Here is a 25,457-nt window from a genome sequence, read left to right on the forward strand (position 1 = left end):
CATGGTCCTAAAGAGGCCGACTTAATAGAGGCAGTTGAGTAGGATGTCGTAATCATCATTGTCCAATGCAGGTGATCGATCCAACAGAACAAAGAAACCATCATCATTAACCAGTCTGATGAGGTTATCCAAGACAGAACCAGAACAGAGACAGTCCTGCTCCCTCGACAAACGCCAGGCATGAAATATCCTGCACATAAGAGGCTTCAGTGAACTCCTGGCAATGAAACTAATCTTCACCTGACAAATCTACAGAAAATTAAACTGTGTGGATGGATTCAAAGACGTTTTGTCTGTAAGTGTAAATCAAACTTAAAAGTGCAATTGTATATATCAATAATGTTGAAGCTAGTGCTGCTGGGTGTTGAGTTACTTTTGCCTCTCAAAAAATGCCTTCACCTTTAAAACCAGTAAAACATTTATCCAAAATGATCTGTGAGCCAGAGCTTCAAACATTCATAAAACATGTAATGAATATGGTCACGCACCTGATGCTGTTTTGGTGAAGTGTGGCCGCGGCAGGATCCTCGTTCTCAACTGTGGCTTTCTTATCCAGATTTCGGAAATGCTGCATGGCCGACACGTTCCCCCGGGAGCTTTGTTTCTGGGTACCAATTTTCCCAATGACCTCTATGTTGCCTGGCGTATTGTATGACAGTAGGTAGGGGCAGCAATCGTGGCCCTGGGATGGAAAAGCAAATGACAGCACGCTATTCAAAAAGGCGTACACAAAGGAGATTATTTCATTGCGACCTCTGGAGTGTTAACAAAATGGGGAAGAAGACAGACAGGGTGTTCCTTTGGAGTATCCTGGTAACATGTAAATTCCACAATGCTGATCTCCAAGTCATTTTCCCTTGGGATGGTCCTCCGAGGTGGACTAACCTGCTGGGAAATCAGGGCAATTCTTGACAGTTTATTGCACCTGTGTTTAGTAGGTCACGCCAAGTGAGTCACACGTTTAAAACTAACCTGTGTGATCCAAGTGGGGGGTCGGGGTGTGCACCCCGGGGCCATGTTGTTACTGCTAATTGTGTTGTCAGCCATTGAAAGTGTTTCTGTGAAAACTTAAAAAATTGACAAAAGACCCAAAGTCATTTTGAAACCGTAGATCTCTAGCCTTTGCTTGGGACCGCATAAAACATTTGCAAATCCCAAGGGTCAAAAGTGCCACCGGAATCAAGTTGCGCGGCAGACTGATCTCTGCCTGGTGTGATATTGAATATCTCAGGTCTAGTTCCCATTTCCGTGGAGTCCTGTGAGGTGGGCCTATGTTATGACATCCCGGGAGTAATAACCTGGACTGAACATGATACAGTAAAAGTGGAGATCTTAAAAAAAATCATACACGAAGACATTATAAACAGAGAAAGTACTAAGCAATACATTCATTTTTTCAATGTTTTCTTTGAAAGACAATTATGTCCAAGTATATTCATTAATTTTAAAATGCGGTTTGCTTTCTTAATTATATTAGTACATTGGCGTGCTTCCCTCTCTCGCTATATCCCATTTCACTCTGCAAGCACACGTGAACGGGCGAAGAGTGTTCTCCTGGGTACTCCCTCCCTGCTCCAATGGGCTTTCACTTGGAGGGGGTCCACCGTTCAAACCCTGTCTTGCTGCCCTGATCGCTAACCTCGCCACTTACCTTGCTAGCTCACTTTAATGTTTTCTACTGTTTCCTTGCCCCCTTCTGTTTCCCTCGTTTGTGGGTGCCCAAACCTACACCATCAAACCCACCCCTTTCCAGCCCCTGCACACACTTCCAACCACACCCCCCAACATGGATGCCCAGTTCATTCATGTGAACCAAGTAGTGTACAGTAAAGACCTGTGCAGCAATTTCTTTGAGAGGATGACGGTGGCACCAGGATAAAAAATAATGTAGCCCCCAACTCAACCCGTCATCCCTGCTATTGAAGGTATATCTTGACCTGTGACTGATTAGGTTCCACCCATCCTCCTCACCTGCACTAAACTATATTGCTTCTCATCAGAAGTCTTTTCTTGATTTTATTGAAGTGTTGGGGCCTGCATCAGAGGGCTCTATTTTGTGGCAGGTTTCCTCAAGCCAAAAGGCTCTAACGCAGTTAAAGCTGGTGCAGGGTGAAGGGTGAATCACCTGGGAATTCCTGTGACCATGAATCCTTGCCAGTGGCAGGTTTACACCTATCACAAAGAGAAACTTGGAATTAAGCCTTGTAGAGGTGGTTACTGCCTGCATTCCATGCTTGCTGGAGAGCCGGAAAGAGTGTGAAGAAGAAGAAGCATGGAATGCAGCCATGTAGAGACGGTTACTGCCTGCATTCCATGCTTGCTGGAGAGCTGGAAAGAATGTGAAGAAGAAGCATGCAATGCAGCCATGTAGAGGTGTTTACTGCCTGCATTCCATGCTTGCTGGAGATCTGGAAAGAGTGTGAAGAAGAAGCATGAAATGCAGTCATGTAGAGGTGGTTACTGCCTGCATTCCATGCTTGCTGGAGAGCTGGAAAGAGTGTGAAGAAGAGGAAGCATGGAATGCAGCCATGTAGAGTCGGTTACTGCCTGCATTCCATGCTTGCTGGAGAGCTGGAACGAGTGTGAAGAAGAAGAAGCATGGAATGCAGTCATGTAGAGGTGGTTACTGCCTGCATTCCATGCTTGATGGAAATCCTGAAAGGGTGTAAAGAGGAAGGCGAAGCATGTCATTCAGCCTTGTAGCGGTGGTTACTTCCTGCATTCTATGCTTGCTGGAGAGCTTGAAAGAGTGTGAAGAAGGAGAAGCATGGAATGCAGCCTTGTAGAGGTGGTTACTGCCTGTATTCCATGCTTGCTGGAGAGCTGGAAAGAGTGTGAAGAAGAAGAAGCATGGAATGCAGCCCTGTAGAGGTGGTTACTGCCTGAATTCAGTGCTTGCTGGAGAGCTTGAAAGAGTGTGAAGAGGGAGAACCATGGAATGCAGCCTTGTAGAGTTGGTTACAGCCCGCATTCCATACTTGCTGTAGAGCTTGAAAGAGCATCTAGAAGAAGAAGCATTGAATGCAGCCTTGTAGAGGTGGTTACTGCCTGCATTCCATGCTTGCTGGAGAGCTTAAAAGAGTGTCTAGAAGAAGGTGAAGCATGGAATGTATCCTTGTAGAGGTGGTTACTGCTTGCATTCCATGCTTGCTGGAGAGCTTGAAAGAGTGTGAAGAAGGCGAAGCATGGAATGCAGCCTTCTAGAGGTGGTTACTGGCTGAATTCAGTGCTTGCTGGAGAGCTTGAAAGAGTGTGAAGAAGGCGAAGCATGGAATGCAGCCTTCTAGAGGTGGTTGCTGCCTGAATTCAATGCTTGCTGGAGAGCTTGAAAGAGTGTGAAGGAGAAGCATGCAATGCACCCTTGAAAAGGTGGTTACTGCCTGCATTCCATGCTTGCTGCAGAGCTTGAAAGAGTGTCTAGAAGAAGGACAAGCATTGAATGCAGCCTTGTAGTGGTGGTTACTGCCTACATTCCATGCTTGCCGGAGAGCTTAAAAGAGTGTCTAGAAGAAGGCAAAGCATGGACTTTATCCTTGTAGAGGTGGTTACTGCCTGCAGTCCATGCTTGCTGGACAGCTGGAAAGAGTGTGAAGAAGAAGAAGCATGGAATCCAGCCCTGTAGAGGAGGTTAATGCCTGCATTCCATGCTTGCAGGACATCTTGAAAGAGTGTAAAGAAGGCGAAGCATGGAATGCAGCCTTCTAGAGGTGGTTACTGCCTGAATTCAGTGCTTGCTGGAGAGCTTGAAAGAGTGTGAAGGAGAAGCATGGAATGCACCCTTGTAGAGGTGGTTACTGCCTGTATTCCATGCTTGCTGGAGAACTTGAAAAGTGTAACGAAGGAGAAGCATGGAATGCAGCCATGTAGAGGTGGTAACTGCCAGAGCTCTGGCGTCATTGAGCTTCTGGGGAAACGTGATTAAAGAGAGAATGCCTCTAAGGCGATGAAGCTGAAAGTGGGCCTTCTTGGCAAGTTCCAAGATGTGAGCAGATTTTTGGCCTCACTGTATGGTGAGGGTAGAGGGCCCAAGGCGGGCAGACAGAGGGCAGGTGGGAAACATGGTGCAGGTGTCCCAATGAGATGTATCTCAGTCTTACTGGCATTAAGACAGAGGTCATTAGCAGCACACCATGCCTGAACAGCAGTCAGACAATCGGGAATGAGAGAGGTGGACGAGGAGGTTGTGGTAGAGGGAAGTTTGAAGGAAAGCTGTGGGCCATCTGTTTGGATGAGACCTTCATGGAGCGGATATCTTTAGAGACCTCAATAAGTGCTATGGCAAGAAGCAGGAGAGCGCAGGTGTGTCAGGGGGCCAAGGGACGCAAGAGAGCCAGAGGGGGAGTGGGGATGGCAGTGGAGTAGAGTGAGGACTGGATGTCCTGAGTTTTAGTTGTGAAATGGGAAGACAGTGCTGTGCAGAGAGCCTGGGAAGGAAGGATAGCGGTAGAGACTGCAGTTGGATTCGCAAGTTCCTTGTTAATGTTAGTTGTTTTCTGGTGTGAGACGTGGTATGAAGGTGTTAGTAAGAGTATATGTTGTTGTGAGCTAGTGATTTTGGTAACCGTGGGTGTATGTGTTGTGGGTATGTAATAAAAGGTGTGATTGTCGGTGTATTTGTGACAACCTCTAATGTAAGTTGTGATTATGGGTGTATATTCTGAGGGCATGCAATTTTGTTTTGTGGTCGTGGGTGTACATTTTTAAGTCATGTAATATAAGCAGTATGTTTTTGGTGAAATGGTTATATGTGTGTGCTTTTTGAATGTGTAATATGTTAGCTATGTCTGTTCTGTTTTTAGTGTCTTTTGTAAAGTTATAGCTTTGTACTGATGTTACTTTTTGCTTGTCGTTTGTGAGGTTTCCAACAATGTTACCTTTTCGAGAATTATGTTTTATTTGACGACAGCAAATGGACTGGGGGTGCAAAGCTTTGTTTCCTACTAGTGGAGGGTGGGTGGCATTTATTTTTAATTTGGCATGCGTTGTAAGTGTAACTATGCATATTTTGCCACATCGGATGAGGGATCACTGTGCTTTTTCGATTCATTGTGTGCTTTTCATTTAAGTAGAGTTCTATCCTCATTTGTTTTCATGCACTTTTTTGTTTTGGCATATCCTGTTAAAGGTAGGTATGCTTTGTTAGTATGGACATGAATGAAACAATGAAATCTTGTATGGATCTGTGAAGGTGCTGGATTTATTTTGGCATTGTTTGTAGGTGCCGCATTCCTGTGTCGACGTCTTTAAATTTGAACATCACCTGTAGAGCTTGTTTTGTTGATTGGAATTGCCATTGTGCTGGATATGGAACAGCACCTCTCTTTCATGGTGCTTATGTGACCTTAACACTGAAATGTGAGGCTTTCTTGGAAGAACAGCAAAAAGAGTGATGATTTCATACTTCAGAATTGCCGGGGCATTTTGGTCTCAATGGACATTTGTTGAATAAGTGCACCTGTCTCATTTTTCTTGTGGTTATTAAATGATGTTTTAATGATGTTTTAATAATTGGCAGTATTCGATTTCCTTTTCCTTTTCAGTAAGTATCTATTTATCGATCTAAATAGAGAAGCATTTGTTTTTAATCATTGTTTTTTATTTGAACAGACAGTATATACAACTTGACAATGACAAGCGCTGAGCTATTCATCAGAGGATCAACAGAGCACATTGCATCATAAGGTACAGGCCTGTAAGCAATACGTATTGGATATAGTGACACACCTATCTATACACATGGGTGGTAGCAACGGGAAAGCCAAGCAGAGAGAGCCAACCCTCCCTCAATGATAAGGGAAAGCCACCTATCAGCCATTGAGTAGCATCCAACTTCTTTGAATAGGGGAACAGAGCATCTGTCTGAGCAAAGCTCCTCCAGGCCATACCTGGCATCATTATCGAGCTGCAGATCAACCCCCACCCTCGGCCCAGGAGGATAGTCCTATAAAGAGATCGACATCCCGCGGTCTAGAGGAGAAAAGGATTAGATCTCTGTAGGCACCCTCTGTCTCCCAACAATATGCTACATGTGTAAGCCTAAATTGGTTAGTTAGAGGTGGAACTCTAAGCCACACCATTGCTATGCATCTTCTGGCCAAGAGCAACATCATGCTAATCTTTCTCCTCAGTGTAAACCAGCAGTGCCACCATGGGGGATAGGTCAATCCAACATCCAGTGGTTCCATCAGCTCATTGAAAATATCCCCCAAAAAGGCGTGGCTAGAGGGATGTGCCCAAGCCAAGGGAAGGAAATCTATAACCAAGATTTCACAATGACCACATAAACTGCAAGCTTTGGGTGTATTGTGTACAGCCCATATTGTGTGTGATAGAACTGGTAACCACTGCATGATGAGGTGAAGAAAGAGGAAGAGGAGGTGGTAGCCGTGGGGGACAGTGATCCAGAGGTTACAGGGAGAACTGTTATTGGATTTGTGTTTGCCTATTGTGTCCATTCCAGCTCACTCTTCCTGCACAGTGTGTGATTTATGTTGATTATTCGACTATACATTTCTGTTGCCCACTTGTTCCGCTTACTCCCTCTGTGCACTATGTCTTCACTGTGCACTTGTCCTTACATGTATATATTTCCTGGACATGTTTGTGTGTACCTTTTTCACCATTGTAGTCAACACTGTGCTGTGCTGTGCTATTCGATTCACTTCATCCGTTCCATGTCTTATAAACGACAAACTAAATAACAAATTAATTTATAACGAAAAAAAAATAACGGAAAAAAACAGATTTCTTTTTTTATTTTGGGGGTCCCCCCAAACCTCAGTTTCCCCTTGCTACAACCCCACTCTAACACCCTCCCCATAAGATTTAACCCTTTACTCCACCACCACATGAAATGTCTTTTAAAAATTCAATATTTTTCATTCTTCATGTTTCGTTATAAATGTAATTAGTTATTTATTTTTCATTATTAACACTGTATAGCACTTCATCTTGTGCCATCCACGACTTGTGTCCATTTTGTCATGTGTGAGTAGTTTGCGACTATGTAGGTTGCGGTGTGTAAGACGATTTTGGGCCTGACCCTGCACATGGTGATGGTGGGTATGTTCTTTGCCATGCCATTGTGAGGCATTCACATGGGTACGATGTATGCTCATTTCCAGACGTGTGTACGTATGCAAGGTTCGGCTTTGCATCTGTGTCATGATGCGTATGGGAATCCGCGTGCATCAGGTGTGCAGTCCTGTGACGGTAGCAGTGTGTCGAATCCATCGATGATGTGCACGTCAGGCCATGCAGCTGCTGGTAGTGTGATTTTCAGGCCTGGGGGGTGTTCTGCCCATGAATGGGTTTATACATGTTGTGACTGAGATCCCAGGTGAACTTATACCTGTGTCCCCAAGTACCAGCCAGAGAGGGTTGAACAACTCCCTAGCCAAAGGTGGAACTGGAGGTTACTGTGTTGGGTCCACGGTGGCTGACTACGTTATAACCAGAGTGACACTAAGTGCCCCACCCTACCCCACGGCAGTGAATGAACAGAGGTATCCCAGCAAGGCTTACCCACCATTTTAGGATGAAAAGGGTACCCCTATTGGGTTGCAGAAAAGATGGTATTTCCAGCAGGGATTCAAATGTCACAGTTCCAGAAAACAGAGGTGCAAAAACAACCAATGTCACTTCATCCACAAAAAACAGTAATGTCCCATAATCCAGGAAAATTTAGAACATCCAGAAGAAAAACAGTTCACCAATACAATAGGAAAATCCAAGAGCAATCCAGAGAGTAAAGCTAAGTCCATATATCAGTTAGCCAGAATCCATAGGAAAGTCCATAAACAATACGCTGAAGAAGAAGCCAGGGGTCCAGATAGCCAGGAACACTGTAAATGAAACGCTGCTAGCAGAAAACGTTGAGAAGCACCGTTACTTAGGTGCTTTCTCCTTTAATACTGGGGGTAGTGGGCCATTTCCTCCCCTTCCTCTCCTTCTGCCTTATAACTGTTCCCCCTGGGCAGCCCCCTGCCCGGCAGCCCCCCCTAGGCTAAGGGCCCCTTAGGCAAAGGGCGGCTCCTTATGGGTGTGGCTCCCATTGTGTCTGCTGGGGTCTGCTGGGAACGCCAGGCGCCTTCAGCTGCTCCTTCTTGTGAGCTCCTCCTGCTCTCCCGGCCCACCCCACCCACCCATACCTGTTCACTTCTTCACCGGGTGCCTACACCTCCTTGTGTTTGATAATCATCGTAAACTAGGGTTTTTCTCCCCTCGCAGGATTTTCAAACTTAGGTGGCCTCTCCACTGTGTTCACTTGTGTTCGGAACTTGTGGTATACTATGGTTTTTCTCCCCTCGCAGGATTTTCAAACTTAGGTGGCCTCTCCACTGTGTTCACTTGTGTTCGGAACTTGTGGTAAACTAGGGCTTGCCGCTTTATTCCTGTCCGCTTGTGCTTGCCCTGTCTTCCCCCCAATCCCTTCTATTCCATGGTGCTCTCTATCCCACCTATCTTCTCTAACTGCTTCTCCATTGACTATCCTGCTCTCCTCACCAAATCTGGTAGGAAAAAGTTTAAAAAGGACATCCTGGTCTCCAACCCAGGCCTCCCTATCGCTGACACCTACACCAGTGCCTCCTCCAAGGAAACTCTCACTGACATCCTCTTTTTCGTGCCTTCACCTGACCTATGGACCCTTCATATTTTTTTTTATTTTTATTTTTATTTTTTTATATTTTTGCATTTGTTAAGCGCACTTGCAGCCCATGAGGCATCGAGGCGCTGTTACAGAGGAAACACAGATTAAGATTAGGTTTTTTCTTTGTCTTAGTTACGTATTTATAACGCGCTTAAACACTCGGAGGTTTCTAAGCGCGGACCCGGGGATCGAACCAGTTGTTGCTTTGTGTCGTCTTGCTTCCAAGACGCGCACGCTGCCGCTGTGCTATCCTCCCGGGACGATATGGTCTCTGTGCTCTCTCCTTTCTCCTCTTCTCCCATTAATGGTGGCACCCGATGGGGTGTCCTCTTGGCCTCCTTCCACTCCTCTAAGGCCATCATTAATGTCTATGCTAATGGAACCGTCTTGGTCCAAGGCCCTCAGGCCAACCTTCACCTCTTTGATAGACGCTTCCCGCGCCTCATCAACTTCCTTTCCTCTCCTGCTGTCCCCCCTCCTCTATCCTCGGCTACCTTGCCTCCACCCTCCCTCCCTGCCCCCCCTCTCTTTCCCTTCTCACCTCCGCAGGGCGTACCTCTGATCTGTACCCCTCCCCGGAAGTCCTTCAAAGATGGCAACCTTCTCCACATTGCCACACTTAACTCTTGCTCTGCTGTCAAACATTCCTCTGATATCTGCCGCCTTCTAGAGGAACTGGACCTTGATGTGCTCGGTCTCACTGAGACATGGTTCAAGGCCAGCTCTGTCACCAGCTTTGACACACTCTTACCTGACGGCTACAAGATCCTCTCCGTGGCCAGGCCCAACCGCGCTGGGGTGGTGTGGCCCTTATCTTCCCTGAGTGGATTCCTGCCACTGTTACTCCCACGCAGATCTACTCCTCTTTTGAATGTCTTGTCTGCCGACTCTCTCTCCTAGCCATTCCCTTACCGTGGCTGGTATCTATCGGCCACCTGGTCAAATCTCCTCCTTCCTCTCTGAGTGGGCGGACCTCTCCTCCTCACTCTTATCCTCAGCCACTCAACTCCTCCTTCTTGGAGACTTCAACATCCCCCTGGATGCCTCCTGTCCCCCCTCTGGACTCTTTCGCGACCTCTGCGACTCTCTCTCACTCTCTATCCTCCCGTCTGGGCCTACCCATTCTGCAGGGCACACTCTTGATGCTCTGATCTCCTCTGACCTTCCCCTCTCTGTCCCCTCTCCACTCCTCTCTCTTGGAGTGATAACTTTCTCCTATCCTCCCACCTCACCCTCCCTACCCCACAGGCAAAGCCACCCTCATCACTGCCACCTTCCTTCTTGGTCATCCGACCTATGAAGCGCGTGTCAGTTGAGCCTCCTCTCCCTTTGGCTGACTCCCACCCTGACACAGCCCTCTCCACTATCCACTCTGCTATATCTGCTACTCTTGATATCCTTGCCCCTGTCATGAGAATCCACCTGAAGCCCAAAGCCAAATGTAACTCCTGGTATGACTCGGATCTCGTCACCCTTAAACGCAAGTGCAGGGTGGCAGAGAGGAAATGGCGTGCCTCATGTGCATCCTCTGACAAACTGGCCTGTGGCCTGCTCCAAAGGCAATACCGGCTCTCCGTTCTCTCCAAGAAGAGAGCCCTCATCCAAGCCCGCATCTCTGCAGCATCTAACAATTCGGCCGAACTCTTTAAAATCTTCAAGGAGCTGGCCAACCCTGCTGCAGTCTCTACCTCTCCTGTCCCCTCCCAGGCCCTCTGCACAGCACTGGCCTCTCACTTCATTTCAAAAACTCAGGACATCCTGTCCTCACTCTCCTCCTATCACCTCCCCCCTCTATTCCCTGCTCTCCCTCTGGCCCTTCTGCAGCCACCCCCCCTCTCCCCTTCTCTGCCTTTCCCCTTTTTTCTGCTGACGAGGTTTCGAGACAAGTCCGATCTATGAAAGTCTTGTCAAAACAGGTCCACCCCTGTTCCTCCAAAACTATTAAGGACCACATCGACTCCTTGGCCCCTGCCCTTGCTGACTTCTGCAATCACTCTTTCGCCTCTGGAGTCTTCCCATCCTCTCTCAAGCACTCCCTTGTGCACCCCCTTCTTAAGAAGCCCTCTTCCGACCCGACCCCTCCTGCCCAGCAAACTACCGCCCAATCTATATCACTCCCTTCCTGGGCAAGCTCCTGGAGAAACTGGCCATCTCCCAGCTTAATCTCCATGCTGAATCTGTTGGCAGTCTTCATGACCATCAGTCTGGCTTCAGAGCTGCCAGAAGCACGGAAACTGCTCTCCTGAACATCCGTGAGGACCTGCTCCCGAACCTTGATTCTAACATTCCTTATGTTCTTGTTTTGCTTGATCTCTCTTCTGCCTTTGATACTGTCAACCATACCATCCTGCTCAACCGTCTCCGTGATAACCTGGGTATCACTGGTCAGGCTCTGGCGTGGCTGACCTCTTTCCTCTCCAATCGACCCTCCCAGGTCCAACTGGGGTCTTTCCTTTCTGACATCTTTTTCTCTACCTGTGGTGTCCCCCAGGGTTCTAACCTCTCCCCCTGGCTCTTCAACCAGTATCTGGCACTTCTCGCCCACCGCATCGCCGCTCTCTGCCTCTACTTTCAGTGCTATGCAGATGATACCCAGCTCATTTTCAGGCTACCCTCGGCCTCCTCTTCTCCTTCCCTCATCTCTGACTGTCTTTCTGCTATCCTGGACTGGTGTGCCGCCAATGACTTCTGCCTTAATGCCAGTAAGACTGAGATTCTACTCATCGGCACACCCACTCCCTCCTTCCCTGCAGCTCTCTGGCTGGCCTCTCTTGGCCCTCTTCCTGCTCCTACCTGCAAGGCAAAAAACCTCGGGGTCATCTTCGACCCCACACTCTCCTTCTCTCCTCACATATCTGACGTCTCTAAGAAGTCACACTACCAGCTACACCTCCTCAGAGGTATCCTTCCTTTCCTCTCCTTCCCCCAGAAGCTCACTGTCTCTAGAGCCCTGGTTCTCTCGAACCTGGACTACTGTAACAGCCTCTATCTAAATCTGCCTGCCTCTACTCTCCGCCCTTTGCAACTCATCCAGAACAGGACTGCGAGACTTGTCCTTGGCCTCAAGCCCAGGGACCGCATCTCTCCAGGACTGAAATCACTACACTGGCTCCCAGTGACTACGAGGATCAAGTTCAAAACCCTCTGCATTGTCCACAAGGCCTTCTGGGGCCTTGGGCCAAAATACCTTCAACTCTCTCTTCCTAAATATCTTCCTTCTCGAGCTCTTCGCTCATCCGCCTCCAACTCCCTCAGGGTCAGCCGCTTCTCCAAACAACGAGTTGGTGGCAGATCTCTCTCCGCTGCAGGGGCCTCCCTCTGGAACAGCCTTCCTGCCTCCCTGAAACTTGAGGAGAACCATCTCCGGTTCCGGAAGCGCCTCAAAACCTTCCTCTTCGCCTCCGCTTTCTCTCCCCCTCTCCCCTGCTAAAGTTACTGAAACTGCACTGAATCTGCAACTGGGCCACACGCCGTTCTCAGTCCTTGGCCCAGCCACTCTCCCCTGCACTGCCTCCCTGGCACCCCCTGCACTACGGGACTGTGTCTGTATCCCACAGCCCCCCCTTCCCAGCGCTTATCTGCACTTACTTGCACTGCCACTTGTCGGCCCTTGTTATTTCCTATATGCTATTGACCCTGTAATGCACTTTCCCCTCTCCCTTTCCCACTTCCACTTCTCCCTTTCCCCTCTACCCTTGCACTTGCGCAATCTGAATGACACCTGGCCTAGTAGGATCGTTGTCTGTCTCCCTTTGTTTCCCCCCTTGCCTCGTCGCGCCTTGAAACACTTGTGTATAGGCGCGTTACAAATGCCATATCATATCATATCATATCATATCACGTGTCTCGTTAGTCACGTGACCACCTTTTGTGATCTTCCTGGTCTCCGTCAGATGCCGAGGCACTGCAGCGTCACCCAGGTGCCATGGCAACCCCCAGGAACAGCTCAGTCTCTGGGGCAGCAGCAGAGAGAAAGGGAGCCGCCGAGCACTGTGTGTGGGTCGTCTCCCATTGTGGAGAATGCAGCTACACCACTGCTGTAACGGTAAGCAGCATCTATTTATAACAATACATAAGGTCCACATCATCTTGCGCCACGTCCATGCATAGTTAAAACCGTGCATGCTTGAACGGCAGGTTCCGACATGGATAGGTCATGCATATGGTGTTCCAATATGTTGGATGAAGGGTGTGTGGGCAGGAGTTATTAGGTGCCATTGATTACTTTGCACTTCTGCCATGGCCTGCCGACATACTGGGAGAACACACTGACCTTGAACTTGCCTTCTATGTCGATAAGTTGAATGGGCCCTTGTTTACGGCAACCTTGTGGGTTGTGGGTTGAACGGCTCTTCTGCAACAGTGAAGGACACACTGTTTATTGCAACCTAACCCAACTCATTAGTGGATAGAGAGATGTACTTTTGATGGCTCAGTAGAATTTGTGTAGGGGTCATGAGTCCTTCACCGGATGATTATGAACATGGGTGCCCAGTTCCGTCCTGCTACTATGTTGCACAAAGAGAGACTGGAAAGAGTGTGCCGTGGATATCAAGCTGTTCCGCATCAGGATACATTCAGAGTACAGATGGGTACGTTTTGAGTATGCGTTTCGCCATGTGTCACACATGACAAACTATGTGCAACGTGAGCTATTGCATAAACCTTTGCCGGTATGTGTTACAGGCCCAGTGGTCAACCCGTGCAGAAGGCAGCAATGTCATCATGAGTCTGTCCATTGGGACCTGTGCATCTGATGTAAGCACACTGTTTTACTGGCATGGATCCCTGGCTGTTGGTGGGGATGGAGTATGACGTCCCATGAGGGTTCTGGCTGTGCCCCCTCCCTCCTTGTCCCCAGATACAATGTTGCAGCCTGTCACCATTGCAGAATATTAGTCCCCCAAGATGGATTTTTCAGAGAAGTGACAGTCATCACCTGCCCGTTGGCGGAACCCTGTTGATCATGTACAGTGACATTAACTGGCTTATTTGCCCACATGCTGGGCTATGAATGGTGATCGATACACTCATGCTAAATCTGTGATGCAATGTGCAAGATTTTCAATAAAGTGTATGGTCGCCCATGGCACAATGGAGTTGTCTGCGTGTGGTACATGGTGTGTGCTGCTCACTCTGCTGCTCTTGCGCACATGTGGCTACTTGCTGATTCACTTAAGTGCAAGCCAGGTGGCTATGCAGGGATGGTGGTTGCATGCCGGTGTGTGGGGAGAAGTGTCGTTCCATGGGGTCCATTCAGGACTCATATAGAAATCTACTGGTTGATTTGTCGTGGAGCTTTATGACAGGTCGTCTGGGCCAGTGTCCTACGACTGTCAGGTGGGTGCACTGATGTTCTCACTTCTGATGTTTTGGTCATGGGCTGCCATGTTGGGTGGAGGGGAGTGGGAATGTACTCTTACATAGAGGTGTCTGCTGCTGTGGGTGGGTGGGTGATGTGTGGTACATTCTCATGTGGGTGAGGTGGTGTTTTGCAATAGGGTGGCTGCGCCTTTCTGATGTGTCAAGGTTGTACCAGGTGGTGCCCTCTCCCCATGGTCTCTCATTCCAGATAGTAGAGGTATGTGGTGTGCATCAGCATTTGCACTTCTGCGCCAGTCCTCACTTTCAGTGCCCTCGAGGGCAGCGTTGTGGTGTCATCATGAATTGTGTATATGGTGTGGTTGCACAAGTGGATACTGTCGTTCAGCTTGTTGTGGCATGCAATAACTGGGCCTCATGTCATCTGTGCATCTTCTGGCTGCTAATTGGTGATACACTTCTGGGTTCCACACTCATCTCACCTGTGTGATCTTTCCCCCAACACCCTTTCAGGGATGATGTGTCTGCCCTTTTGGACGGTGGATGTTCCACCGGGTGATTGCATATACTACGCTTTGTGCACAGCATGTCAGGTCAGCTAATGTGTTCATTTTGTCCCTCCAGTGTGACGTATTGGTTTCAGCACTGGGGAGTGTTTGATTCCGTGCAACTGTACTTAGTTGTGTCACATTGTGTTGTGCGCAATTGGTCATTGTTGTGGGTGCGGCATGCAGAAAAATGGTCATGTGTGTCATGTCATGTTGTGCAGATGTGTAGTGGTGTGGGTGTGAATGTGTAAGCTGTTGCTGGATCTGGTGATGCTGAGGGCACATGGTGGTTTGAGTGCAGCTGTGTGCAGTGGCGTTGTTGTTGATCACTGCTTGCTCCAGTACTATCCTTTATGGGATTTTGGCCATGTGCAGTACTGGCATGGCGGATTGGTTGTATGTATCTCTCCATTGCTTTTTCGTGCAATGCGTGCTGTGTGTGTGGAGGCATGCATGTTTTCTATCAGTTGGCATGGCCATGTGTCTGTTTCTTTGGGTGTTGCAGCCAGGTGAGTGTGTGCAGGCCATTCCTGGCACTTGTCATCCTTTCATAATTGACGCCGTCTCGTGTATGGTCAGTGTTCCTTTTGGGCAATATGCATGCGCATGTGAAAAAGCTGTTCACGAGCCGCTCCCTCACTTGTGCTGCTGTCGCACTGGGCCACCCCAAGTTGGTGGCAGGACTTGTGGTTCTGGCCTGAGGTTAGGTACTAGTTGTGTATCTGCACCTTTGCACACATCGATTATATGCAGGATGCAACAGGCATGTATGATGTGGCAGTATGTGTGTTTGATGTGTTCTGTGGTGAGTTGTTGGCGTCTGTTGGCTTCTGTGTGTCCTGTCTCCTCTCTGGTGGCTTGGTGGTGATTGTCGGTTTTTTGCATATTTAAGTAACTTTGGGTATCACCCTAAGGTACTAGGGGAATCCAGACGTGGACCCCTTTCTCGCTATTCTTAGAGAGGCATAGCTCCACCCTACTGATGAGGTCCAACCAGACCGAAACACGTGTCTGGGGATGCTATTGGTACTCTTGTTCAGAGGAGAATTGCTTAGCATTTCAGTGCTGGACTGCCCTAGGGCAGGACAAAGACTGATATGGTTTAGATATTTCTCCTCTGTGAAAGATAGTGAGCTAAAGACTCTGGGTAAGTCTCATAACCGGGACTAATGTCCGGCAGGACCCACTTTGTTTTTTGAATATTTAAGTAACTTGGAGTCTCACCCTAAGGTACTAGGGGAATCCAGACATGGACTCCTTGCTCACTATTCTTAGAGAGGCACAGCTCCACCCTACTGATGAGGTCCAACTGGACCGAACCACGTGTCTGGGGTTGCTGTTGGTACTCTTGTTCAGAGGAGAATTGCTTAGCATTTTGGTGCTTCACTGCCCTAGGGCAGGACAAAGACTGGTATGTTTTAGATATTTCTCCTCTGTGAAATATAGTTAGCTAAAGACTCTGGGTAAGTCTCTCGTATCCAGGACTAATGTCCGGCAGAGGGACTCCCAGGACCCCCCTTGTTTTTTGCATATCTTTTAAATAATGCCATACTTACCTGGAATATTTCTGTTTCTTTTAATGCAGTGGTGGTCTTACATGCCTTAATAATCATAAGGTGAGTCAAGATTTGTTTAGTGTACTTTATGATATTTTATTCAACTTTGACATATACTTTTAGAATTTCTCAGTTTGATGTGTTGTTTAATAAGCTGCAGAACTATGATTAATATATTGTGTTACAAGATGATAATTTAGGGATGTGAAGAGCCAGGAATGATATGCGGACACAGAGGACTCATGGTGGTTGCCATAAGGTTTTATTAAATAATAAAAGGGTTGGAAAAGGCCTCACTGTCCCTAATCTAGGCTGTATTTCCCTACCTCATCAAAACTAAGGGCCTGTAGTGCGTCAAGATGTCCAAAGCAGAAATGTCCAGTGTCAGAAATCCTATCCTAGCCCTCACTCTCTAAAAGTAACTCTAAGGTTCTGTGGGTAATTGTAACGCTCACCTGATTCTCGCAGAGGCGCCGGTCTTGACTGGGCGACTACCGTATCTTCAAAGGTGATGTGTAGCACCCGGTTGGCTCTTTGGGCTGGACCTCTGTGCACTGTATGCCTGACGTGTAGAGAAAGATGTCTTAGGTAAGTGAATGCCGAGCTCTCCATCTGCCTCGGGGCAGGGTGCTGTAACCAGTTTCTTCACTGGATAGGTAGCGCAGGCCTCTTGACTTCAGAGGACTGCTGTCCGTCGTTTACTGCACGAACGGTAAGTTTCAAGTCATTCAAATGTCTTTAAAGTCTTTAGTAATGATGTCTCTTGTTTTGCAGGGTTCCGGCGATGGCGGATGACGGGCTGAAGTGAGTTGAAGATGGAGCCCGTGTGATGAATAGAAGCGCCTGGAAGCACGTAAGTAAGCGCTTGTTGCCTGCTTCACTATGCGCTCTAACTGTCTTTTTATTTTGCAGGTACGAGTTCGGAGCGGCTGCAGGGTGCCGGAATACCCACTGGATTAGATGTGGAAAGGAGTAATGGCACGTGAGTATTAAAGTTCCCCAATGTCTTTAAACGCACCTTGTTTTGTCTTTCAGATGCGGGATGCAGCGCCGAAGGCCTCCGGAGCGCACGAAGAGTAGGTAAGCCTTTGCCTTTCAGATGCCGGAATGCTAACCTGTTCTTTCTTGTCTTTATAGGTGTTGCTGAAGACTGGATTCAGGATGGTAAGCCTTTGCCTTTCAGATGCCGGAATGCTAACCTGTTCTTTCTTGTCTTTATAGGTGTTGCTGAAGACTGGATTCAGGATGGTAAGCCTTTTTCCTTAGGCCCAGGACCGGATGCAGAAGACACGATGAGCGTTCTGCTGCAGAGGTTGCAGAATAACGCAAAGCAAGATTCATCCACCGGGTGTGGTTTAAATAGCCTCCTGTAGTGCTTAGGTGTCTCCTTCCACAGCCACGCCTAAGTAAGAAAAGAGTTCCTGGTAAGAAAAGAGTTCCTGCCTTCCAGAAGAGTTCCAGTGTTCTGAATCTAGGGAGTGGCTCCAGCCCCACCCAACAGGAAAAGTAGTTCCAAACAGAAGAGGATCAGAGGCTCAACTGGCAGGCAAGTAAGCAGCATGGTCTGCTGAAGGTAAGTCCACCCAAGCATTATGAGCCCGGCGCTTCCAGCGCTGGGACTGGGCATATTTATGAGCCTGGTGCCACTGGCGCCAGGACTGGGTCCAAAAGGTCCCAATTGGGACTGGTTGGCACTCGGAACCTGGGTTATGGATCTGCTTCCAAGGGAGTTGGGAAAACCCTGACCTTTTGGAAGCAGAGATCATGACAGTACCCCCCCTCAAGGCCCCTCCCAAACCGGGCTTCTCCGGGGGTTTTGGCTTGTCAGGAAATGTTCGGTGAAATCTTTTGATTAGGCGAGGAGCGTGGACATATTCAGCAGGTTCCCAGGATCTCTCTTGGGGGCCGTAGCCTTTCCAGTCAATTAGGTAGAATAGTTTAGATTTGGAGATCTTGGAGTCCAGTATGCTTTTGACTTCAAACTCGAGTTCTCCATCCACTAGGATAGGTTTTGGAGATTTGGTTAGTCGGGTTTGAGGTTGCACGGGTTTTAATAGAGAGACGTGGAAGACCGGATGTATCTTCATGTGCGGGGGCAAGTCCAATTTGACCGCTACTGGGTTTACTATGGTAGTGATGGAATAGGGACCAAGGTATCTTGGGTTGAATGTGCGTGGCCCTTTTAGAGATAGATATTTGGTGGATAACCAGACTTGATCCCCTACTTGATAGTGAGGGGCTTCCTTCCGATGTTGATCTGCTCCTTTCTTGTATTGTTCTTTAGCCCTTTGAAGGTGAGAAACAGCTTCCTTAAAGGCTTGGGTGATTGTAGAATGCAGGTAGTCTACTGCTGGTGTTTCAAGATCTTGGAGGGGATCCAACTCCAAGGTTCGAGGGTGACTGCCGTACAAAAGAAAAAACGGGGTTTTCCCAGTTCCCGAATGGACAGAGTTATTGTAGGCATACTCGGCTATCCAAAGGATGTCTTTCCAAGTTTTTTCAGTTTGTTGCAGCATGCAGCGTAAATACTGTTCCAGAGTTTGATTGGTCCTCTCGGTTTGTCCGTCGGTCTGAGGGTGGTGACTGGTCGATAGTCTCACATCAATTTGAGCCGACCGACAGCAACTTCGCCAAAAATGAGAAATAAATTGACTACCTCGATCCGAAATTAGAACCGAAGGAAAACCGTGCAGTCGGACTATTGTTTTCGAGAAATTCTCGGGCCAGAGTTGCTGCTGTTGGCAAGCCTTTGAGCGGAATGAAATGCGCCATCTTGGAGAATAAGTCCACGATTACTAGAATCGTATTGTATCCGGAGCATGGAGGTAGATCGGTGATGAAGTCCATAGAAAGCGTATGCCAAGGGCGAGGTGGGATGTCAATAGGGCGTAAGAGGCCTGCTGGTCTTTCCTTTTGACTCTTGTTTTGGGCGCGTACTCCACAGGACATTATAAAGTCTCTGATATCTTTTTTCCAAGACGGCCACCAGAAGTAGCGCTTGATCTTTTCTGAGGTCTTGGCTATACCGGGATGACCTTCCATTAAAGAGTCGTGATAACAAGAGATTACTTTTTTCTGTAAATCTGTGCTGGGTAGGTATAATCGTTCTTGGAAATACAATAAGTTGTCGTTTACTGCAAAGTCCTTTCCCTGCAGATGCCAATTCTGTATGTCTGCTGGAGTTACAAGTTGCCTGGCTTTATCCTTAACTTCCTCTATGGATTCTGTGGCGATTACACCCAGAATTCTTTGTTCGGGAATGATTGGTACAGGTTTAGGGTTGACCAAGTGTTCTTCCACTCCCATCCGAGAAAGGGCATCGGCTTTACCGTTCTTTGTACCAGGTCGATAGGTAATTATGAAGTCAAACTCGGCAAAGAATAATGCCCAACGGAGTTGTCTAGAGGATTGGGCTTTTGCGGTCTTCAAATATTGCAGGTTTCGGTGATCCGTAATCACAGTAACGGTGTGTCGGGCCCCCAGCAGATAATGCCGCCAAGCCTTAAAGGCAGACTTGATAGCCAGAAGTTCCTTGTCAGTAATCGTGTAATTGATTTCAGGAGGCGAGAATTTGCGGGACCAAAATGCCACGGAATGCAACTGATTGGTTACCGGGTCCTTTTGTGATAGAACTGCCCCCATGGCAAGGCTTGAAGCATCAGTTTCCACGATGTAGGGGAGTTCGGGGCGAGGGTGTTTTAAGATTGGTGCAGAGATAAATTTAGTCTTCATATCCTGGAAAGCTTGTTCCGCCTCGGTAGACCATTCAAAACGTTTGTTTTTCTTTAACAAGGCAGTGATGGGCTGGACTATTCGAGAGAATTCGGGGATAAACCTGCGGTAAAAGTTAGCGAAGCCTAACATGCTTTGCACACCTTTTACGGAGGATGGTGATGGCCATTTGAGAACTGCATCGACCTTCTTTGAATCCATACGCACTCCGCCAGGTGATAATATGAATCCCAAGAATTCAACTTCAGTCACGTTGAAAACACATTTTTCCAACTTAGCGAAAAGTTGTGTTGACGCAATCTTTCGAGGACCATTTTCACGTGTTTCCGATGTTCAGATTCCGATGAAGAATAAACGAGGATGTCGTCAATGTAAACAACAACACATACATCTATGAGCTCTCTGAGGACATCGTTCATAAAATATTGAAAGGCGGCCGGGGCATTGCAAAGTCCGAAGGGCATGACCTGATATTCAAATAGCCCATACTTGGTGCGGAAGGCCGTCTTCCATTCATCGCCCTCTTTTACTCGTACCAAGTGGTAAGCTCCTCTAAGATCCAGCTTTGTATATATGCATGCTTTTCTGACTTGGTCCAGGAGTTCAGGGATCAAAGGTAACGGATATCTATTCTTAACGGTGATCTGGTTCAGGGAGCGATAATCGATACAAGTTCTAAGGTCTCCTTCCTTTTTTGGAACGAAGAACAAAGCTGAAGAAGCAGGGGACTTGGAAGGACGAATAAACCCATTTGCCAGGTATTGATCCAGGTATTGTCGAAGGTGAAGGTTCTCAGGCTCGGTGAGGGCATAAATTCTACTACAAGGAGGAGTAGATCCAGGTATCAGGTCTATCTGGCAGTCATAAGACCTATGAGGAGGTAGAGAGTTAGCCTGATCCTTCCGGAAAACATCTTGGTATTCTAGGTATTCGGGAGGTAACTGGGGAGTCTCTGAAGAAATTGCGGCCAGTGCAACACCAGGTGGAGGGTGACAAGTAGAGACACATTCTGGAAACTGGACCGTTCTTGCTCGCCAATCGATCAGAGGATTGTGTTTCTCTAACCAAGGTATTCCTAGAATAATCTGAAACTGAGGGGCCTTGATCACATCGAACACGATCTTCTCATGGTGTCCATCTTGACTTACTAGCGTCACCTCTTGAGTGGTATGCGTTACTGGCCCGGAGGCTATCTCCGTACCATCCACCGTAGTAATGACGTCCTTTACAGCCTTGGGACAAAGAGTTAGATTCATCCTCAAAACCATTTCATGATCCACATAATTGCCGATGGCACCGCTGTCGACGTAAGCTTCAATTGCATGTAATCGATCCGGATTATCAGGGCTAATGAGGACCATAGGTATCACGAAATGCGAGGTCACGGAACTGGTTTTCACGCTCGGCAAGAGGACCTCTATTCTTGTCGGGCGAGGTCGTTTCCCTGCTCAGAGTTTGTAACTTTGGTAACTGCAGCTCCTACTGCCTTCTTGGCAGGTTTCACTGGACAGTCTCGAAGAAAGTGCCCTGAGTTTCCGCAATATAGGCATAATTGCAACTGTTTCCTCCTTTCCCGCTCCCTTTGTGTTAGAGGACCTTTCAGACCCCCTATTTGCATGGGTTCCCCGGAGTCTACTCCTTTGGAAGGAGTTGGCGGTTTGGAAAATACTCGAGCATCAAACTTGGAACGATCGGCCTTCCTGTTCTGCAGCCTGTGATCTATTTGAACGACCAAGTCTATATAATCCGAACAGTCTTGTGGGGGATTCACTACTTGGGCTAAAACGTCTTTGAGCTCTCCACGTAGACCTCTATAAAACAGCGTAATCCTTTTGTCCTCAGGCCATTGAGTTTCCACTATTAGTCTATTGAAAGATGCAATATAAGCCAAAAGGTCTTGATTACCCTGTCGCAACGAAAGAAGCTCATTGTCCAAGGCCTGTCCCTGTGAATGTCTTGCGAACAGTTTTTCCATACTAAGCTGAAAGGCTTGAAAATCATGGAGAACCGGATCATCTTGATTAACTAGAGGGATCGACCAGTCTGCCGCATTGCCACTAAGGTACGAAAGTACAAAAGCTACTTTTGCTTGATCAGTTGGAAAGGCTGCTGGCCGGCATAAGAAGTGCAACCGGCACTGATTGATAAATACTGCAAACCTCTTTGGGTCACCAGAAAATCGTTCGGGCGGAGCCAGAGGTACATTCCCAGGTAGGTTGATCTGCACTGGATTCATAGAGGATGTTGAAGGAAGATTTGCCCCTGATGCGGGTAACGGGGTCTGTCCGGCTTGTGACTGTAGCACTTGTCTAGCAAGATTGTCTGTTCTCTCCTTGGAAATAATTAGTTCCCTTCTTAGAGCATTTGTTTCCTGACGAGCTGCATGCACTTCTGCCCTTAGTTCCCCAAGTAACCGGGCTAGGGGGTCAGTATCCGAGGTTTCCATAGCGCCTGGGCGAGAGTTTTGCGGTAGGCTTTGCGTTCTGTAACGCTCACCTGATTCTCGCAGAGGCGCCGGTCTTGACTGGGCGACTACCGTATCTTCAAAGGTGATGTGTAGCACCCGGTTGGCTCTTTGGGCTGGACCTCTGTGCACTGTATGCCTGACGTGTAGAGTAAGATGTCTTAGGTAAGTGAATGCCGAGCTCTCCATCTGCCTCGGGGCAGGGTGCTGTAACCAGTTTCTTCACTGGATAGGTAGCGCAGGCCTCTTGACTTCAGAGGACTGCTGTCCGTCGTTTACTGCACGAACGGTAAGTTTCGAGTCATTCAAATGTCTTTAAAGTCTTTAGTAATGATGTCTCTTGTTTTGCAGGGTTCCGGCGATGGCGGATGACGGGCTGAAGTGAGTTGAAGATGGAGCCCGTGTGATGAATAGAAGCGCCTGGAAGCACGTAAGTAAGTGCTTGTTGCCTGCTTCACTATGCGCTCTAACTGTCTTTTTATTTTGCAGGTACGAGTTCGGAGCGGCTGCAGGGTGCCGGAATACCCACTGGATTAGATGTGGAAAGGAGTAATGGCACGTGAGTATTAGAGTTCCCCAATGTCTTTAAACGCACCTTGTTTTGTCTTTCAGATGCGGGATGCAGCGCCGAAGGCCTCCGGAGCGCACAAAGAGTAGGTAAGCCTTTGCCTTTCAGATGCCGGAATGCTAACCTGTTCTTTCTTGTCTTTATAGGTGTTGCTGAAGACTGGATTCAGGATGGTAAGCCTTTGCCTTTCAGATGCCGGAATGCTAACCTGTTCTTTCTTGTCTTTATAGGTGTTGCTGAAGACTGGATTCAGGATGGTAAGCCTTTTTCCTTAGGCCCAGGACCGGATGCAGAAGACACGATGAGCGTTCTGCTGCAGAGGTTGCAGAATAACGCAAAGCAAGATTCATCCACCGGGTGTGGTTTAAATAGCCTCCTGTAGTGCTTAGGTGTCTCCTTCCACAGCCACGCCTAAGTAAGAAAAGAGTTCCTGGTAAGAAAAGAGTTCCTGCCTTCCAGAAGAGTTCCAGTGTTCTGAATCTAGGGAGTGGCTCCAGCCCCACCCAACAGGAAAAGTAGTTCCAAACAGAAGAGGATCAGAGGCTCAACTGGCAGGCAAGTAAGCAGCATGGTCTGCTGAAGGTAAGTCCACCCAAGCATTATGAGCCCGGTGCTTCCAGCGCTGGGACTGGGCATATTTATGAGCCTGGTGCCACTGGCGCCAGGACTGGGTCCAAAAGGTCCCAATTGGGACTGGTTGGCACTCGGAACCTGGGTTATGGATCTGCTTCCAAGGGAGTTGGGAAAACCCTGACCTTTTGGAAGCAGAGATCATGACAGTAATGTCTCTGGCTTGCACAGTGCACAAATGTTCAAGTTCAACAAAAAGGTGTAAATTCAACAAAAGTTCCAAATGAATAATGTTCACAGCTCCAGGGAATGACTCCCTTCCTCAGGCTTCTTTCCACCAAGGCAAAAGTTCAAAAGAATATTACAGTTCTTTGTAGCACAAGAGGATACCTCCCCTCCTCTTGATGTTGCAAATTGTGCCAGGGGAAATAGCTTCCCTCCCCAAGTCCTTCTTGAATGCAATGTAATCCAAAAATCGTAAGGGCATGAATCTTCCTTGGGATTCTTGGACTTACACAACACCAGGTGTACTCCCCTGCCAGGTTCCTTCATATAATTCCTTGATACAATATTGGGTGCAGGTCCCAGACTCCCAAAGCACCTGGTATACTCTCCTGCCAGGTTCTATTTACACATTTGCTGCAGTTCAGAATCCTTAGGGCATGGCCTTCCTTGGGGTTCTTTAACTCACAGAAAACCCGGTATACTCTCCTGCCAGGTTCCTTTTCACATTTACATTTGCTGTAATTCACTTCACCCACAGGGCTTTGCCTAGTATACTCTCCTGCCAGGTCTTTTAACATTCATTTCATTTTAGTCCTTTCTACCACACTGTTTTTCCCATGGGTACTTCTAATGTGGCTGTGGGTCCCAGACCCTTTTGCATCAGCCGCCTTTTCTTGTAATCAAATGTCCTAGGGGCCCTATTATCCTGTTCAGGCTTCCCCAGCTCTCACACTGTGTTTCCTTTGGTACACAGTACACCATCCAAAGTGCCCCGGTGGCTCCGTCCCTCTGAGCGGGCTAATCGGTTCTCAGCAGCAGCTTTTGGGTCCCTCGCGTCTCTCATGCCAGTCTGCAGCTTGTCATCGGGTCTGCGGAGCGCTTAATTCGCTTGTCAGCTTCCACGACACCTCTGGCACCCCCCGGCAGCTTCCTCCCTTCTCTGCATCTCAGTGGCAGTGCTTCGACCCATGAGCTTCTCTGCGCAACGTGCCCATGACTCCCATGACTTAAAGACCATCTGCTTGTTCTGGGTGTTCCGACCCATGCCGGAAGCAGTGAATCTTCTGCACCGCCAGCAGCTGTATTCCCGGTCTCTCTCCTCAGCTGTCCTCACCACAGTGGGATAAGAAGCCGACAAACTCCAAGCTTCATTTGCCATCATGGTTTTAAACCTTGTCGGGCCAATCAAATTTTTCCAGCTACTAGACCGCTGGCGTTGGTTCGCATTAGGAGTAATCATCATTGCTCCTTGCCTCTTCCTCGTGTCAGTTTTTGTTCTTTTATTTGCTCTCTGATATTGAGGAATACGGTCAGTAAAATTGTCAAGTTGTTGAAGGAGATAATGGCAGTATCCCATAAGGGCATGAGGAATGGAGGGAATATCGCTAAAATAAGTGGGGAAACCATGTCTCACCTGATGATGTCATGTCAACCCCTGAGGGTTGCCTCCCCCCATGCTGTCCTCCCTAAAATATCCACCTGAGGTCAGGATCAGGTAGTGGCTGCTGTCCCCTGACCACATGAGGAGAGGTTACCTCTGGGAAAGGAGTGATGACATCATCAGATTCATCACAGGGAGCAATGTGAGTGAGTGCTGGGATGGCTGGGTTTTAAGATTCATTATTATTGCTTCATGTGCGTTGCGGTTTGTTTCCAATTCAGTTATGGATGGATTCGTGCACAGTGTGAAAAGGGTGATGTGAGGATTGCCTATTATCGGGTCCACAGTGTTGGGATGCTGACCTATGTCTTCTAAAACTGCACAGTTGCAAATCATATTTGGTAATGCCAACCTGTGTTGAAGTATATCTTTTACAAATGC

At 47.9% G+C, this 25,457-nt stretch overlaps 1 protein-coding gene across 1 annotated transcript in view; it reads right to left on the reverse strand.

The window, feature by feature from the left end:
- LOC138583114 (actin-related protein 2/3 complex subunit 1A-B-like) overlaps positions 1-25,457 on the reverse strand; it is a 388,531-nt gene that overhangs the window by 16,442 nt on the left and 346,632 nt on the right. The window contains exon 8 of the mRNA XM_069655071.1: positions 489-682. Within this exon, the coding sequence (XP_069511172.1) occupies positions 489-682 (194 nt within the window). The remainder of the gene's footprint in view (positions 1-488; positions 683-25,457) is intronic.

This window comes from Ambystoma mexicanum, chromosome 3q, assembly GCF_040938575.1.
Source record: "Ambystoma mexicanum isolate Mex_15411 chromosome 3q, UKY_AmexF1_1, whole genome shotgun sequence".
Taxonomy (NCBI): Eukaryota; Metazoa; Chordata; class Amphibia; order Caudata; family Ambystomatidae; genus Ambystoma; species Ambystoma mexicanum.